The 19,365-nt window shown below is 41.3% G+C and overlaps 1 protein-coding gene across 15 annotated transcripts in view; it reads right to left on the minus strand.

Moving 5' to 3' along the window:
• The window catches only part of Fggy (FGGY carbohydrate kinase domain containing), a 420,639-nt gene that overhangs the window by 347,831 nt on the left and 53,443 nt on the right, over nt 1–19,365 (minus strand). For all 15 annotated transcript variants that reach the window (XM_052715209.1, XM_052715202.1, XM_052715201.1 and 12 more), the window contains one exon: nt 69–157. In XM_052715209.1, coding sequence (XP_052571169.1) covers nt 69–157 — 89 coding nt within the window. The remainder of the gene's footprint in view (nt 1–68; nt 158–19,365) is intronic.

Here is a 19,365-nt window from a genome sequence, read left to right on the forward strand (position 1 = left end):
AAGCAATATATATACAGACACCCGGGATTGGAAGAACACAAATAAAATCCAACATGTAATTAACATACCGTGCTGTGACACCTGTTGCTTTCCATGATAAGAAGTCTGGGAGATCAAAGAAATGTCCCGCCTTGTCCCAGCAAGTCTCTCTCAAGTTCTGCCAAATTAAATATATATTAGAATCAATTATGAGATTTTTTTTCCCCAACTCCTCTCCTCTTTCAAAAATGTTTCAAATTTTTCAAAACAAAAACAGAGCCAATAATGTTCATGAAAACATCTGTTCAAGGGCTTGTGGGAGTGTGGGATAAAAGTAGTATTTATATAGGAAAGAAAACATAGCAATTATTGATCCTTCCAAAAATGATCATAATCTCCCCTTTGTCCCCTTTTGCAACCTGGACAGGGAGAAGGCACACTCTGTGGATATACAACCCAGCTTCTTGGAAAAGGCAAGAGGATGTAAGAGTAAGAAGTTAAACAGCTCTGTACTGGAGAGAAACTGTACTAAAGACTTGAGGAATCTAAATGTGCCTTGCCATGTAAATTCTCCACATACCAACTAGTACTAAAGGCAACTCAAAGAAGTTGCAACCCAAGCCAGCACGCAGTCAAATCAAGCAACTGCTGGAACAGTTTTAGACATTTATTTTATTCTATATTGCCAAATAGCCAGATTTTTTTTCTTGCTGCTGGGCTTTTCTTTCTTCTACCAATTCTGTCTGAACAATTCACTGCTCACTTACTACTCTGCTCCTTCCCAGGACTCAAGTCCTCCTGTCCTTTGGGGTAACCCTACAACTAATCTCCGGGGTAAGTTTCCAAGATTTCCTACTTAAGGTTATGACCGTTTCCACACCTCCACACACATGATTATTAGGGTAACATCCTTCATTTCTCCTGCTCTGGAACCTCTGTGAGGTCAATAGTTTCATCTGCCTCAGTCACCAGGATACCTCTCCTCCAGCAGACTGAGTGGACTCTCAGCTGCTGAGTGGACACCCCATAACTTTAGTCCTCTCAGGATAAGCACTTGATTAAACCAGCAATAGACATGTGACTTCGCTAAGCTAAGCACATTTCTTCTCCCAGGATTTTAAAATCAAAGTTGAAATGAAGCCATTCAAGTTCTGCCTGTAAATGAAACTAGATACTCGGTGAACTGGAAACGATGAAGCATCTCGAGGTGAAGAATGTAAAGATGACAGAAAACAGAGCAAGAAAGACTATCTGTCACCCAACTCGCTATGTCTTCTTGCTTTCAATTATTCTTTGTTACAAGACACTAAAAAAGAATTTATCATAGGCTCAGGGTTATTTGGGGAATCTAAAGGGAATGATGCCAGCTTCAAATGAACATATTGTACCTGTGTGGTGCAATGAAAACCTAGTGAACTACTAGATAGACTGCTTCATTCTCCTTCCTGTACCCTTCTGTGACTGTCCTGATAGGTTACAGTGGGCTTTCCACCTGTGTGACTTGACTTCTCTGAGCAATACAAAAGCGCTAGAAGTTACTACATCAATTTTACAGACACATATCTGGCTTTTACACATTTTTATCCTCAGATTCTGGGGTTTTCCTACTTACTGGAAATCCATGTGGAAGAACTGTCTCCAGTACATGGTTCTATTAGAATAAAGGCAATGAAAAGTCAGATGTAAAGGCCACAGTGTTACAACCATTCTGTTACCATGTATGCAAAAGCCTCTGCTGAGGAAGAAGTGGGTCCTAAATTTCTTTTTACCTATTCATACATCTTAAGATCAAATAAAATGAAACTTACCATTTACAAAATATGCCTAACACAGCTATGAACTTTTATAACCCTGTACACTTAACAAGTCACAACCAGAAAGTAGCAGCCTTTGAAATTATGTGAGTCAAACTACCAGTATGCCGCTTAGATATTCTCAAAAACCTATTTCCATGTGCTTTGTGGTTGCAACAGTTGGTGGTCAGGGAAAAGGCAGTCTCCTTCCTTAGTTCCAACTATGCAAGGCCAGTCACCATGCCCAACTGCCAAACCACTACAGATCAACCACTACTTCTAGTCAAAGCCAAACAATCATCCTGAGCTGAGAAAACAACTGTTTCTGTTAGGGTTTATGTAGGGTTACCAACGACCCTACATGATGAGCCTTCTGCCTGGATCCACACCAATGGCTTCTGTGGACAAAGATATCCAAGAGAACATCTCTAAGAGAGCTTCAAGGCTTTTGGCAATGTCTCGGGGTAGGAGTGAGCATTTCCTCCTGAGGTCAGACCAGCTTTATGGACCAAACCCAGAGACCTCAGTTATCCTCGGCATAGAATGAAGAACCAGAACCAACACGCTAGAAAGCATCAGGCATCTTTACAAGTAACATCATATAGACTCAGAAGGTTGTGTTTATGTATTTAGGAATACATATACACATATAATATATGTATGTAGAAACACTTAATGAAAAAAATAAGCCATGAATTTGAAAGAAAGCAAGGAAGGATATATGAGAGGTTTTGAAGGAAGGAAATGGAAGGGAGAAATTACATGATTATATTATAATCTCAAAAAATAAAAGAAATTTAGAAAGAATGCACATGGTCATGGTAGAGAAATGAACAAATATTCCCTGATTTCTCTACAAATGCAAAATCTGTGGATTGGCCAACAAAGGGAAGGGGAAGAGTCTGAGTGACAGGGATGTGTCTGGAAGCCTGACAATCGTTGGAGAGACTGGCTGGCTCAGAGGATCCCATAAAATTCTCCCATTGAGCTATGGGATATAAAAGTGTTTGCCATCAAATGTCATATTTGTCCATGAAGATAGATTTTTACCTAGTTCTACATGGAAATTTCTTTGTCCTTCATCCTCCCAGTCAGTGAAGTCCCAACAAAGACTTGCTGAATTAATTATCTTCTTGTGTCCACTGAACCTACCTCAGGACAGTTACCGCCCTGTTCCTTCCATAACGTACAACACTGTCCCCATACTCTGTCTCCCTTGATTCTTGAGGTAATAAAAAAGGAGAAGGCAATATATAATATTCATACCTAAAGATGTAGGAACTGAGGGTTAGACTCCAAGAGCTTGTCCCTAAGTCACCCAAGGTGTCTGCTCTAAGGTGAGTGCTCATTTCTTGCATTGTGTAGCCACAGCCATCTTGGCTCCTAGCAGAGCTGTGGGATTGAGGCCTTTGGAAATGTCTTGATGAAGCTTCTGCCATTCTTTACATGAGCGGGAAAACAACAACAGCTCTAAACTCTTCCAAAAATATTTCAGAGATTCCCATGTCAATCTTGGGTGACTTACTTAACTTCTTTGGACTTAACCAAACCTCCATGCATGAGCAAAGGCTAGAGAGCACAGAGTGCAAGCTCTCCACACAGGTCAACTTCAGTTGTGTCTCATCAAGTAGGAGCTTCAGATGCTGAAACTGTTAAGTCATTCTGTCCTCCAGATACCAAGGAACTGACAAAAATTAGTCTTTTCAAGAAACAAAGATTCAGCAGTGATTTGGGGTGTATGAATTGGCACTCAAGGCTTTACATTCCAGCAGCAGTCTTTTGAGCTAAACAATCTATTGGTTTGAAAGCAACCAAGGAAAACAGCTCATCCTCTCTCATTTATTACTTCATAAAGCCACAGTATTTCTTGGGAAGAGGCTACTACTCAAAACTCACATAGGTTTGGGTCTCTGAAAAGGGGAGGGGCAGAAAAGTTATGCCTAAGATTCAAGACCAGGACTCAGGATAGCCTTGAGCAAAGAAGAGTCATCCTGATCCTACTGTGGTATCTCTAGAAGGTGTGGGGTTTCTGCTTCTTCTAAGTGTTGAGGGAGATTATGGGGAACAATACAGTTATAGAAAGGGCACCAGAATGCAGGGGCTATATGAAAAAATTGGATTTAGCTTATTATTAATTAGAAAGAAATTCTATCTGGGTTATCTGTGGTATATATGAAAGGGAGGGACCAGAGCTCCCTAACTTCATATACAATAAATGATTCTGCCTACACATTCCAAGTTCCATACTGATCATATTTTCTAGAACTACCCATGAAAAAAGCCAAAACTTAACCCTGACTCTATATTCAAGTTTTGAAATTTGAACATGAGCTGGCAGCCCAGAGAGGTGAGATATTCCAGGAAGCCCAATCCTCAATGTCAGTCTTAACAGAAAATGATACTGAAAACATGCAGAAGTCCAACCAATACCTTCCTGGGATGAAAGAAACTATTGTGTGTTGCAGACTCCCATCAGCAGACAGGGAGCAAACACGAACAATGCTTCAAGGCAGACAGGCAAATAAACTGGGATTTGTGGCATTAGAGGCATCTTTCTAAAAGCTAAGATCTAACAATTCATTCCTTTGTTGAAAACATTCAACAGCTTCTTGTGGCCTAGAGCCTAGCCACTCTCAGTCCTGAGCCTAGCTCCTGGGCTTCTATTTAACTCCAGCTCACTCATAGATTCCTAGGATTTCCTTCTAGGATCATCTTCCAGGATTCTCTGGTAACCTTCAGTCTACCCTTGCTGCCTTTTTTCCCCCCTAAGTTCCTCAACTCATTCTGCTCTTCTGGTTCCATGCCTCTGTTTGGGCTCTTGCCTCTGTATGGTTTGACCTCCCCACTTGTTCGCCTTCTCAGTCTTCTATCCTTGATGCAAACCCAGCTCACATGGACCTTTGCTGAGAGTCTCTCTTCCATCACTGTAACTGATTATACTGATTCTACACACATCTGCCCAAATCCATCTTAAAAACGACAAACTTCTTCCAGAGGGCAAAGGACAAGTGTAACTCATAGGGGAAAACATGAAAAAAAGCTTCCGGAGACGTAACGAATTTAAAGCTAGACACTGGAGCTGGAGAAAGATATGAGCAAAGGAAAGGTAATTAAAAATATGATGTATGACAATAATGTAATGAGTCTGATATCAAAGCCTGGTGAGTCAGCCTCATAACTTTATCACAGCGTTTTGTGTGGTCATATATCTGTCTCTAATGACTAATCAGAGACAGGGTTCAGAAGGAAGACGGGGCTTTGGGCCTGGGCTGGCTAACACATGCTCCACAGGAAGGAGACCTTATTTGGAACCTAAAGATTAAATAGACTTTATCTATGTTACTGCTGAAGAAAACATCCAAGCAACAAAGACCTGAATTCAGTAGATAATCCCAACTAGAAAAGGATTTGTCCTGTCAATGAAAATAATTCTACTGTACAAGCTGTATATTTTCACAAGCTATATTTATAAGCACTCTCTCCTCCCTCATCTACCTTAGAGTTGTTGTACAGAAAGGTAAACTACTAATTCACACTACAGTTAACTTCCTAATCATAAGAGCATTACCATCTCATGGCAACTGACAGATTCATCAATGCTTACTTGGCCCTTGAATGTGACACCACTATGTATATTTGGAAATAAGGTTGCAGTTCAGAATCTAAGAAATATGACATCTGGCAACCCTGAGTTTGACTGCTGTCCTTACAACCTCCCAGCCGTGCTCCTTTAGAAAAATTAATCTCTCTAAAACTATTCCTTCAAATCCCATAGTACTATCACCTATCTCAAGGGATAGTGTGCATATTATGTAAGTCAACAAGAGTCTCTCAATGCTGTTATACACCTTTATAGTCTTCAAAGACTTGATATGAATGCTTTTATACAATCTGTGCAATCCTATAAGGCAAGGAAGCAAGAACTGCAACTTTCACTTCACAGATTATGAAACTAATGCCTGACACGGACCACAATCACATGACAAGTGAGTGATAAATCAGACTTTGCATCTTTAACACCCAACCAGTGCTAATTCAGCCTTCCACTTCCCCAAAAGTTTTTCATTTATTTAATGGAGAAATGCCAGGACAGGAGAGACGCCTAACACCTAGAGGACAGAAGTATGGATCAGTGCCCTTACTATGGAGGAGCAAAGGAGCCCTGAATATCAAGAGGCTTTGGAAACATAATGTCTTGGAGTAGACCACAATAGAGAAGGTGTGGACACATAGGAAAATGAGAGATCAACTCAATATTTCATGCTGGATCCTCATGTCCTTCTCCTCACTGCTTTCCTGTTTCCGTTAAGAGCATCTTTGTTTGGTGGATCTTAAAATATGGATGCTCCAAAGGGTAAAGGCCACAGCCACTTAACCTACTGTAAACATGCTCACTGGGAGAGCTCAATTAATTCTTTGACTCCAGGAAACTTCATAGTAAAACCAATTGAATCAAATTCCAACTTAAACTCTCCTCAGATGTGTCTCCTGGATGTTGCACTCACCTCCCAAGATTCCAATACAGAAAACCTGTTATCATCCCCAAAATAGCTTCCTCCTCCTTGATTTTATGTCCGTTAGCCAAAGAAGTTTATTCTGTTTCTGCTTCTCTGTGAATTCTTATATCCAGTTATCCTTTCTGTCCAAATCTCAGTAAATTCATGAACAGGTTTCTCTCTTTGCATCTGGGTGTTAGTCGGAGCATTTTAGAGAAACAAAACCAACCATATATGCATGTGCATAAACAGATGTATTCAGATGCATTCATCATTGAGAACTCAACTCTTGTGTTGAACACTCCATGAAACTGCACGTAAGCTGAGCTAGATGGTTTAACACTGCATGTACCTATTGCTCTAGTTTCATTTCTGTTGCTATGATAAAATATCCTGACAAAAAGTAACACAGGGAGAAAGGGTTTATTTGGCTAATGATCCCAAGTTATAGTCTATCATTTTGGGGAAGTCAAGGCTCATCACATCACATCCACAATGAGAGCAAAGAGAACAAGCACATCCTTCCTTGCTGCTTTTGCTCAGCTAGCTTTCTTCACTCATATAGTCCAGGGCCCAGCCCATGAAATGGTACCGCCCATATTCAGGGCGGGGCTCAGAACACAATTAACAATCAAGACACCCCACACACACAGATAGACATGTCCATAGGCCATTGTAACCCAGACAATCCTCAAATAAAACTCTGCAGGTGATTCTTGTTTACATCAAATTGGAAATTAAAGCTAACTATCATACTTTTAATACCTGGTGAATGTCCCTACCCCTGCTTTTCCCATCAGCTATTCACTGTCCGTCCTTCTCATTATACTGAATCTCCTTAAAGACAGACTTATGGTTTTATCTCAATCTATGCCTAGGATCTAAAATTGTATATGATGCATAGATGGTGAGTAATGCTAGCTGAATGAAAGAATAAGGGAATGAATGAACAGAGATACACTAACTAAATAACAGTTTGTGGGAATGAAAATAAGGAATGAATGGATGCATGAATGAATAAGTACTGTCCTAGTTTCCGTTGTTTTTTTTTTTCCCCCATTCAAGTTAATGGCTTTCCTCAGTCTGTTTCAGGAGCAGAAATATATTCTAGCCAAGCCTGACTGCCAGGAAGATAAATTCTCTTCTCCGGGTGAGTAGGTCTTTTGGAGAAGTTTCATTTTAATTGGAAAATGGATTCATTCACTTCCTGGCATGGGTTCCTGGGTCAGTACAGAACCACTTTATGGCTGCCAAGCACCAACTGATAGAGAGGACTGCTGTGAGAAAAGAGCTGCGTTAGACTGGAGGGCCTTAGGACATCTGAGGATAACAGGTATCATTCCCATCGAGCCCAAACACATACCCTTCTTTCCCAAAGATCCTTCCACTTGAACTTTATTCATCCTCAACCCTTAAAGGGTGGGCATTCTTAAGCATTCTGTGAGCGCTACTTGGGCATATACAGCCTAACTTGTTCCTTTATGCAAGAGTTAGAGTGCTCTACCCATCATTTCCCACTAGGCATACACAAAGGCCACGACTGATAAGTTACTTCATTGCTCAAGCAAAAGTGGTAAATGAGAATGTCATAACACCACCGGCCCCACCCATGATGGATCTACAGCTATCCAACCATGCAGAAAGTATCTCTTCTAGCAATACATCTTGCATGGTTTTTCAAGGGTCCTTGAAGAAAGTAGTAAACTCTACAAGGACTTTGTGTCGAAGGTAAGACAATCCTAGCTTACATCTTTCCCCAGAATTCCTAGCACATGGCTGGGCATCAGCCAAGACTGTCAGAATCTGTTTCATTGCCAGTATGTTTTTGGGGTGGAAATATATGATAACAACTCTAAAGATACAGGCTAATAAATTATAGTCTCTTCCTAAAAATGAGCTAAGAGTTTAGCAAGGGAAACATGGGTGCCTCATATAATGTGAGACTAGCAAGGGCTGTGGAGGAGATGAATGATTACTCAGTGTGTGCCAGGATGTGCACAAAAAACAGGTATAGCCTCATGGAATGAACCCAGATTACAATATCATGACTTAAACACTGCTATAAATGAAGGTCATGAGACCCATATGTAGTAGGTGACTGAGAGAATAGGAGAACTATTAATAACATAATCGAGTTAAAGATAGCCAGACTCCAAAGATGGGAAAATGTGGTGGAACTAGCATTCAAAATAATTAATCATTTCAGAAGTGCTCCCTGTATACTAATCGTTGCTTTACATACTTGCTTATGTGGTCCCTCAGCAGCCCTACAGCAAATACACTGTTTAGATATTCAGTAATATTACAGGACATGAAATTGAAATAAAGAGTAATTACATAGGTTGTCAAAACCAGGAACCTATGAAGTGGCATTAGAACTAAGTGTACACCCTTGCTGTCCGGCTCTGGAGACTATGCCGGAACTGGGAGGTACAGCTAAAGAGGAAGTTGGAGATGATTACATTTTTTAATTATTTAAATTTTTCCTTTATTTTTATTGTATGTATTTTGTACATCTGTGCTGCATCATAAATGTGAAGTGACTGCAGAGTCCAGAAAATGGAAGATCCCCTAGGGCTAGAGCTAAATTGGTTGTGAGAGGCCATAAAGGTGCTGGAAATTGAACCCGGGTCCTCTGGAAGAGAAGCCAATGCTCTTAGCCAAGGAGCCATTTCTCCAGTCCCTGATGACCAAGTCTGAAGTCAGCTAGGAAAAACAAAGACTCTGCATATGAAATACACCAGAAGACAGCACAAGTTCTAAATACCTAGTTTATGAAGCATAGAATCTGTATGGCCATAAAGGAAAGACAGTGTCATGAGTAGGAGTAATAAGGTAGGGGAGGAAAGGGATCACATACAAGGTAATGCTGGATCTCATATGAAGGGAAGGTAAAAAGTGAGGAAGGGGAGGTGGAGGGGAGTACAGACCATGTCAGGGGCATGGGCAACAGTGAAAAGGGCTCATTAAACCCTGAACCCATAAACAAGGAGAAGGAACTGAGAGAGGATTAGTCAGAAGGCCTTCTCCTAAAATCAGCAAGAACTCAGAAAGGGACGGGAGCCGCCATCCCTCCCTGAGGGAAGGATGATTGTGTGTGCAGCTTTAGGCCAATCAGGACAAGCACCTGGTGGACAAGCACCGGAAGTGAACGGTCAAGAGGAAGGAGGATCAGTTCTCACATGCATTTCTGACATGGAAAGAGGACAGAGAGCAGAGAAAAAAGAAAACAGAGGTAAAATAGAAGATCTATAGAGAGAAAAGGAGCAAAGGAGATTAAGTAGGAAGGAGACAAAATAAAGACAAAAGCAAATGGACAAAAAGACAAAGGGTAAGGAGAAAGAACAGGTTAAGCATGAGATGTAAACAGAAGGGCAGGAAGACTACGTGAAAAGCAATGAGAGAATGTTAAAAAAAAGAAAAGAAAGAAAGGAAAAGAAAAGAAAAAAAGTGTGAGGGCAACCGTGGGAACATAACAATGTCCTCGGTGAGACAGACCATGGGGAGAGAAGGGCAGAAGCCTGCCTGGCTCTCAGTCTGCACAAGGTCTTTCCCTTGGATGGATGAAGTCATGTCTGACGTCACTGTCTCTGAGTCAAACACCCCTCAGAAGGTGGAAAGGACGCTATCTTGTATTCACTCCCATCCCTGTGGATGAGAGGGGCTAACTCACTCCTCTTTTGCTTGGGAGCACTGTCTAGCCTACTCTCAAATTGTGTGGGATAAGGAGAAAGTCTTGTGTGCTCAGAAAGGATGCTGCAGCCATGAGAGTATTCAAAGCACCTCCTTGGATTGCTCAGGCTCATGTCCTTGTAGTGAGGGAACTAGCAGTGAGTGGCAAACATCTGCTGGTTTTTCTCTGACTATGGCTAATGGGCAAATGGAATCTATCCCATGATGTTCCAAAAGGGAATTCAAAATACATATACAGACTTCCAAGAACCTTGACCAGCTCAGTGCTTTTTCACCTGACGGGTCTCATTTCATCTGATACCACCGAAGACTGTTGCCGAACTCCACTACTCTTAGTACTTATGACCTAACTCCAATTCATCCTCGGGACAACTTCCCTGCTCCTGAGCCCTTTGAACAACTTGAGTACAGCTTGAAACAGAACCCCAGCTCTACCACTCAGTGGCTACAGTACATGAGCCCCTGTTAGCCTATCTCACCTCCTCAAATAGGAACTGAGGGCTTCATGTTCAAATGTCTGAGGGTTATTTTGGCAATATCCTACCATAAGTTTCTAATGGGCTTTTCTTTATCTTATTTTCAGGTCTGAAGAACAGATGTCAAAGAGGTCAAAAATCTACATTTACTTTTTACAGTGACTTGTTTGGGATCCCATTTTGCAGGATGTCATGAGTACTTTTGCTGTGGTTTGGGTAAGTGCCCCCACAAAAGCCCATTAAAGTAAAGACAAAGGCATGGTGACCAGGCCGTAACTCTGTTATAAAGTGGAGAGACTTTAAGAAGTTGGGTCCTCAAAATAAAAAGCTAGGGCATTAGCAGCTGGCTGCTAAAGGAGATATTGAGATCCAAGACTCTTCCTCTTCCTTGATTAAACAAATAAATGAATAAATAAATAATTTTTAAAAAGAGTTTATTTTAACTATGAATATTTGATGGGGGTGTGCCTCAGCATGCAGCTGGTTGTGGAAGTCAGAAGCACTGGAATTCCAGGCAGTTGTGGGCTAGCTGACATCTGTGCTGGGAACTGAATTAAGAACCACACTAAACCACTGAACCATCTCTCCAGGCCCTCTTTTGGTCTCTTGACTACCAGGAAGTGAACAGTTTTCTCTACCACATTCCCTATATGATATGCTGCCTTGCCACAGGCCCCAAAGCAATGGCCACTTGACCATAGGTTGAAACTTCCAAAAGCATAAGCCAAAATATTATATATATATATATATATATATATGTGTGTGTGTGTGTGTGTGTGTGTGTGTGTGTGTGTGTGTATGTGTGTATTATATTACATATATTAGATTAGATCTCTTTATATGAAATCTATCTAATATATATTAGACAGGGTCTCACTATGTAGCTCTGGATATCCTGGAATTTGTTTGTTGTAGATCAGCCTGACCTCAAATTCACAGAGAGTCTTCTGCCTCTGCCTCACAAGTGCTGTTTAAGCCATGAATTTGTATACAACAAACCAAAAGATGATTAGCACACCTTTAATATTAATTCAAAAAAAGAAAGTTCTCTTAAAATTTTTTGTTTGGAGAATAGATTTTTTTCTTAATGAGCGTTTATTTTGAAAATAAAAGTTTCATTCCAACATATACTAATGCCATCAAAATAAGGAAATATTCAATGACAGCTTTCCTGCTCAAATGGCTTATAGACTTTTCTAGAATATATGTGAATATCCCTTACTAATTAATGTCTCTAATTTAACTAAAATTATAACATTATTATAATAATTTTTACTATATAGTGTTAACAAGTTTATAAATTACTAGATCTACTAAAAATTACATGTGTGCACTCTTTCCTAAAAGCTGTCTGTAAAGATTATAGATAATTTTTGTAAAGGGCTTGCCTCCTGAACAATGTAAATCCCATCCCCCTTCACTTTTATGTTACTTAAATGGATCCAGAAAGAAACATATCAAAAGTATATCCCAATAGTTCTCTTTCCAATAATCAACTGTTTTGCTATCGTCACTGCCACAAGCAATCAATAGTTTGCTATATCCCTGCCGATACACAATATTGCCAGGGACTCCGTTTCATACATATAAACATCAGGGCCACAGGTGCATGAGCTGCCTAGATCATGTAGACAATAGGAAGAACGACTGGAGAGAAACCCTGGCCATGAACCTGAGCCCCACCTCCTAAAACCACCATCCAGCTGCTGTTTCCCAGAGCAGGGGAGGTGCTTGAGAAATACATGGTGCTTCACCCTCTCTAAGGTCCCTGGGCATGTCTCTGACCCCCAGTCAAGGCCAGACCATGCGGCTGCATACCAAGACAACTGCAAGAGGCGTCTCTCTGATGGTCCCTAACTCTCCCCACATCTCTCTGGAGTTCACAAAATGCCAACGCTGAAGGACTCCAGAGGTCATATGCACCAGCTGTTCTCAAATTCCAAAATCATGGTGCTAGTCCAGGAAGAACAATATTTCACTCATCAGTGGTTAAGTAAAATTTAAAATAATGTTATTTTATTAATAAAATTATGAACATTATGAACATATACATAATTGTTTGGTAAAAAGAAGAAAGACAATCTTCTAATTGCTTTCTTTGCTTTAACTTGGATAAGTTTCCATCCTCTTCAACATATCATTACTAGGGGAAAACTATCCATCATACAGTTTAGACCCCTTAGCACTGCCATAGTAAGAAACAGGCCAGGTAGTACAGTGGAGCCCTGACTCAGGAAGCTTTATAATGACATTGAGTCTGAAGACACCAACCATTGAGACTACAAAGCCCAGAAGCCACAGTGAAGCAGCTCTTTTTGGGGATGTGGCTATGGGTTCGACAGTATTTCCCACTGAGATCAGACTTTCCTTCACAGGCTCCACCCAAGTCATCCCCCCTACAGGCAGCAAGATAACAGTATACTTCACAGGAGGCCCTGATCACTCTTGTGATTCAACCAGCAAAGCAGCCACAGCTCAATGCCCAAAGACAAGCTTTAAGTGAGGTCACAGATGCAGAAGCCCTTCAGGACCCTGGACTGAGAATAGGCAAAGGACCAACTGAGCTATTCACTTGTTCTTTCTATTTACACATATTTGGGAAGAGCGCAAAGGAGAAGAGGCGGGGTTTCTAAGAGGTTTTTACATTGTCCTGGGGCTCATAAAAGAGTTTCTGGGCTGGAATTTATACAGTACACGGAAACTTAAGACCTTACTCTCAAGTATGAGTCTCTAGATGTGAGTCAAACTTAGGATCTAAAATTTGGAAACGTCAATAGCTTTTTGTTTAAATAGTTTAAACAGTTCCTATTTACCTTAAAAATTTACATCAGACAGATGTGTTACATGGGAAACCAAAATGTTCACATAATGAGAAGTGGCTCTCTAATCATCTCGTCTGTATAATACACAGAAGTACCTTGACTGATTAGGGCTAGAGCTGGACAAACTAGCCCTTGTGTCTCTTGTTTAAATCTAAGTCTTACATTCAGATACTCAGGCTACGCAGAGAGTGGTGCTTAGCATAAACAAGGTCATAGGTCAAATTTCTAGCATGGGGGATGAGGGTGGCATGGGGGCTGCTGGGGAGGCTTGAAAAATATTAAGAAAATACAAGTCTGCATTCCAGTATTTTCAAGGTAACAGATCACAACTAATTACCTATCTAATTCTTTCATCTATAGCATCTTTATTTTCAGAGACAGTACTAACATTTTCCTCATTGGATGTTCAAAGGAACTAAATGAGAAAGCAGTCCATAGTGAATGAAGCCATAGGCAAGTGTTGATCATGTCTGTAGTCAAACAAGATCAACATCTTAAGCAGAATTTATTCAGTATCTTTAAAGGGTTTTTAACTTTCAAACTGCTTCATAGATGTTATGTTGAGCCTACTCAGAAAGTGCAAGATGTACATAGGTACGGATGCTTGGATACATAATAAGAAAGCAACGGGTAACTGTGGGATCTGAGTGTTCACTGAAAAAAATGTGTCCACTTTTCTGTATGTGTAAAATTTCTATTTAAAAAAATCTTAGGAAAGAATTGCTTTCATATCCTCTTGCTCTAGGTCCTAGAAGTAGGAGCTCACTGAGGTATAGGACAAGACTGGCTCCCTCCTAGCCTCTCCATCAGGCTCAGTGCTTTGTATGGGGTAGTTAATGAGCAAAAATCTAAATCTGAATGAATGAATATAGCCTTACATGGCAGGACAATTGTTCTCATTGTGAAGGTAAGGGGTGGGAACAATAAAACCAACCAAGATGTTCAGAGAAGTGAGGCTTACTGCTACAGACGAATCTTCTGTTTAATTTTATTTCATTTTATATTTTGGACTCTGGCCTTCTGCCTCTTTTGCCTAAAGGAACATGTCCTGGCCCTGGGCCTCCAGAATCCCAAGGTGACAGTTCATGTGCTGATGAGTAACAATACAACAACTGCTTCCTAAATGTCTTTCTGACTTCTTCCAATAGGTGTGACATGTTTTAGTTACTATGGGAAAAGACTTTTACTAAACTAAACAAACAAACAAAGAAACCATCTAATCATGCCACATGGGCATCCAGCCATCTTTCTCTAATCTCTAGAAGTAATGGACATGCATGCACAGCAGTTAAGAAACCAGGCAGAAAGCTAACTGGGCATGTGGTCTGAGTACTATAGTCATCAGTTTAGTGTTGCCTGGTCAACAAACATTTGCTGTGTTTCCAATGCCAAGTATCAGCTTCAGCTCTGGGGACTCGAGAGTAAGGTATAAATGGAGAGATCTGATCCCTCCTCCTAGGAAACTAAGAATCCAGCAAACCAGATGAGGAACAAACACAGTGTCACAGAAAAGCAAAACAGAGTCCAAAAGAACTTCATTGAGACCCTTTCCTCAAACTTGATGGGAGAAGATACAGAGACCCACAGCCAAGCATTAGACAGAGACAGAACCCAAATCGGAGATCTCCATTGGGTTCCTCCCCTTGGATCTCAGAGAACCCCATGAAAGAGGGGGAGGAAGACATGTGGGAGCCAGAAGGGGGTCAAGGATACCAGGATAGCAGGCCCACAGATTTCAACTGGGTAGGACTCACAGCGGCCCGCAAAGACGGAAACGCCAATCATGGAGGCTGCATGTGCTAGGTCCTCTGCATATATGATATGGCTGCTAACTGCCACACCTCTGGCAGTGGGAGTGGAGTTGTCTCTGGCTCTTTTGTCTGCTCTTGGGACTCTTTCCTCCTGCTGGGTTGCCTCGTCCAGTCTTAATGTGGGGATTTGTACCCAGTCTTGTATCTTGTTAAAGCCATGTTTGGTGGATATCCTGTGAGGCCTGCTCTTTTCTGAGGGGGGAAGAGTGGTGAATCTGGGGGAGAGGGGAGGTGGATGGGGAATAGGAAGGATAGAGGGAAGGGAAACTTCAGTTGGGATGTATTGAAAACACAAAAAGAAAAACAAGATTTTGGGAAGCAAATAAAGTTAGAAAGGGATTAAATTTGAACCCTTATTTAAAAATAAAAAGAAATGAATACAGATCAAAAGCCTACCATAAGCCATAAAGTGAAATACATAAAGAAAACTATTATAGTAATAGCTGGCATTTGTTCAATGTTGCTAGGTAACCAGATAAACACTTTTTTTTCCCTAGTGTACATTTTTTCCATCATCCTGCTGTACTATAAAACTAAGACAGAACTTAAATAGCGTAAGTCAAATATGTAAATTTGAGGAGCTCAGGGTTTCTGGCCTCCACACTGAGTGTTTCTTTGAGGCTGGCTTACAGCAGAAAACCCTGGAGAAAACCCACAGCAGACACCCCAGGATAATGGACACTATCAGATTCAAGGTTTAAATGCTGTAGTATCTGGTCCTGTTACACAGAGCTGTGGTCCAAGCATCCTAGAGAAAGACATTTTGATTAGCAGAAAAGTTTTAGCTTCTCCTGTAGGAAAAGGGGAAGAACTTAGAAAGAGGACATTCACTACCAAAGTACAAGGGCATAGAAGAGAGGCTCAGGACCCTCATCTCCTCCCCAGAGCCCGTATTCACTTCACTTGGGAGATTAGCCCCAGACTAGCATCACAGATCTGAAGCCAAGGGATTAGCCCAGGTAGAACAGATCAATAATCTTCCAATCTTCATTTTTCATAATGAGAAAGAGAAAATAAACTTGGATTGAGTATGCATCAGATCTTTACTTTGGAGTGGATATGCTCAGCAATCAAAAATGGTATAATTCATAAATGAATGCATACATCCATATTTCCATGTTTATAAGTATTTACTGTGTTATTACCTTGAGCTATTCAATGAAGCTCTAGCTGCTAGGCAGCACATGGATAAATCAGGTATAGTGCAGTGTAGTAGTTTCCAGGGTATGGATAACACAAAGGATGCTGCACAGGACATAGAGCAGGACCCTGGCCAACACTAGATGGAGATGGTCAAGAATGGTTTCCAGGAGAAGGTGAACCTGAGTCTTGGGCAATTAATATGTATTCAAGTAAGGGGGAAAATTATTATAGGTTTGCCAGGAGAAAGGAAAAAAACCTAAGCAAAGACCCAGAGGTGTAAAAGAATCTGGCATGGAATCACAGCCAATGACCAAGCACCTCACCATCTGGAGAGTCTTTCCATGGGACTCAGCATTTGTTATAGGAAAAGTAATGATGGATTCCTTGAACAAGTTCCCACAGCCTGGATCTCAAATGTAAATGCCTGCAAGGAAGGGTTGGAAAGGGAAATGATTAACAGTCTGGGTGGAGACTGCTGTGACAGGAGGGACGCCAGCCCCTCCAACAGGGCAGGCCCTTCTCAGACCAGCCATCCTCCGGCAGTTGTGTGGGCCTGAAACTGTCAGCTTCTTTCTTTTTCCAGATAGGTGGGAAACCTAGACTTCTAGGAGAAACTGCTTAGTTTTTAAGTATTGGAAGTACTCAAAACTGCCTTTTCCCAAGAATACACAGCAGGTCAAACAAAACTTGTCTGGGAGCCTGGTTCAGCCTGTGGGCTACCATCCTATGGCAAGCAGGAGGGAACAAAGGAGTGACTTTTAAGAACGAGAAGTAAGGGATGGTAGCTAGAGCCTAGGAGCTGTGGGCAGGCTGAGCTTAGGGAGAATCTGACCGTAGTTCATGCCCTTCAGGGATGCCAGGGAAGCCTTCTGAGCCTTGGTTTCCTTGGCTGTACAATAAGATGACAATACTGGAGCTCAGGTGAAATTCCTCAGTGATATTTAGGGAAATGGGTCCAAGAAGAAAATAATTCCCCTGTAGAATAACAAAGTGTTATCAACCAGAAAGTCTGTCTGTGGCTACAAGTCCATTTTTTCACACGGAATTACCAAGAAGCAAAGAATGAAATTGCTATTACCGTAGCCAAGGAGTCCAACCAAGGACAGTGTCCCACTAGTGATGCTTTCTTTCTCTACAACTAGTCCATTTTCTGTATGAATAATTCCTCCACAGAGATGTATTCAGGAGCCTGCGCATTCAATATTTTAATGTTTTTTCTCTAACTATTTAATGTAAACTTGGTTGTTGTCATACAAATATTTATTATCTACCTAGCAAAGCACTGTGCCAGAATGACTTTTTTGAGAGGGGGAAAAAAAGAGAGTACTTTAAGAAATAAACCGATCTTTATCTTTCATAAAGTTTCACGGTTAGAATAAACCTTAAGATAAAGGGTTTATTCACAAAAAAATGGAATCATCAAGCAGGGAAAAGTACCAACAAGAGCTGACCAGCCTCTTATTTGACAGAAAGGACTAGATCAGTGGTTCTCAACCTGTGGATTATAACCCCTTTGGAGGTCAGAAGACCCTTTCACAGGGGTCACCTAAGACCATCAGAAAACACAGATATTTACATTATGATTCATAACAGTAGAAAAATTACAGTTATGATGTAGCAACAAAAATAATTTTATGGTTGAGGGTCACCACATAAGGACCTGTATTAAAAGGTCACAGCATTAGGAAGGTTGAGAACCACTAAACTAGAATTAGAAAGTAAGAAGTTTTTGATGCCCAGTAGAGTTTCCTCCCAACAGTTTCTACTGCAATACACTCAACTGTTACTTCCCTCAGCTGGAAGGAGCTATCAGCCTACCACTCTACATCCTAACACCCAGGATCCGCACAGGGCTCTACATGAGCCAGGAGAGGTGCATGGGAACCAACTAGGTCTAATTAGGTCCCAAGTAGGGACTCACCCTCATTTCTCAGTACATCCTGGAACAAACAGAAGTATAGGGACCGGATGGAGGTAGGAGGGCTGAATAATTTGTTTCATTCTCTGGGGACAATGGCAGAAAAAGGAAGCGACTGCAAAGTCAGACTGCAGTCTCTCCAGCTGTCTACTGATGTGGCGTTAGCACAGAGCTTTCAGAATCCACATCAGCATCAGCTGTTACCTCTCCTGACCTCCTGCAGTCTACATCTTGTTACCCTACAACATTTCATGTTAATAAACACAGGCAACTCCAGCTGCTCCAGGATGGCAGAACATAATTTACAGTTGGCCTTCATTAAGAGGAGAGTCAGAATCATTGTGGCCAAATGGAAAATCCTGGCTGCTGGGGCTTATAAAAAATTCAAATGGCACTTCTCCTTTTATCTGACAATTCTTATTAAGGAGAAGCGCTTCACCCTAAATCAAGCAAACCTTAAATGTAAGGGACATGATTAAAATTCCATATTGCAAGACTAGATCCCAGTGACTTTGCCCAAGAGCTACATCTGTCCTAGTAATCCCTTCTGACTCATGAGATGTCTGAACTCCAAACTCAGCCTGCCTTCCTGGGACATGGTATCCCAGACAAGGAACAGGAACACAGAAATGGCTGCATTATGAAAGAGGTCAGCCCCAGTCACCCTCACTCTCCTGTGTATCCCTAAAGTTTCTGGGGACTCATGTCTCTCTATCCTGCAGTGCCTAACTCTGTTCTCATTAGTGCTTATCTGGAGCACCTTATCCGGTCAGTGAAATTATTCAAAACCTTTGCATTGCGCCCCCTAGCCAAGGGTGAGGGGCGCAGTAGTAAACAAATGGACTGGGTCTGCTCTCCATCCACCTGTGGATTACAATGGTTGGAGGAAGCAAACACAATAGACACCTCCGTGGGAACTGTAGATCTACACTGGTAACGGTGCAAATGGTAAACACCTTCTGATTTGAGGGAAATGCTTTCCAAGGAAGCACACGGCCAGCCAAGTCCTAATGACAAGAAAGAGTTGGCCACACAGAAAAACTATTCTAGGTAGAGGAAGAGCACTTTCAAGACCAATGGGGTCAGTGAGTCTTCTCTTCCCAGGTCCAGACCAAATATATTTTTGGTTTTGTAGGCCACACAGCTTCTGCCTTGGCTGTTGAGGTGTAACAAAACACTTGCCATGGACAATATAACAATGAGTGGCTGTGGCTGTGTTCCAGTAAAGCTTTAG

This window comes from Peromyscus californicus, unplaced genomic scaffold (assembly GCF_007827085.1).
Source record: "Peromyscus californicus insignis strain IS unplaced genomic scaffold, ASM782708v3 Scaffold_5__1_contigs__length_169319896, whole genome shotgun sequence".
NCBI classification, from domain to species: Eukaryota; Metazoa; Chordata; class Mammalia; order Rodentia; family Cricetidae; genus Peromyscus; species Peromyscus californicus.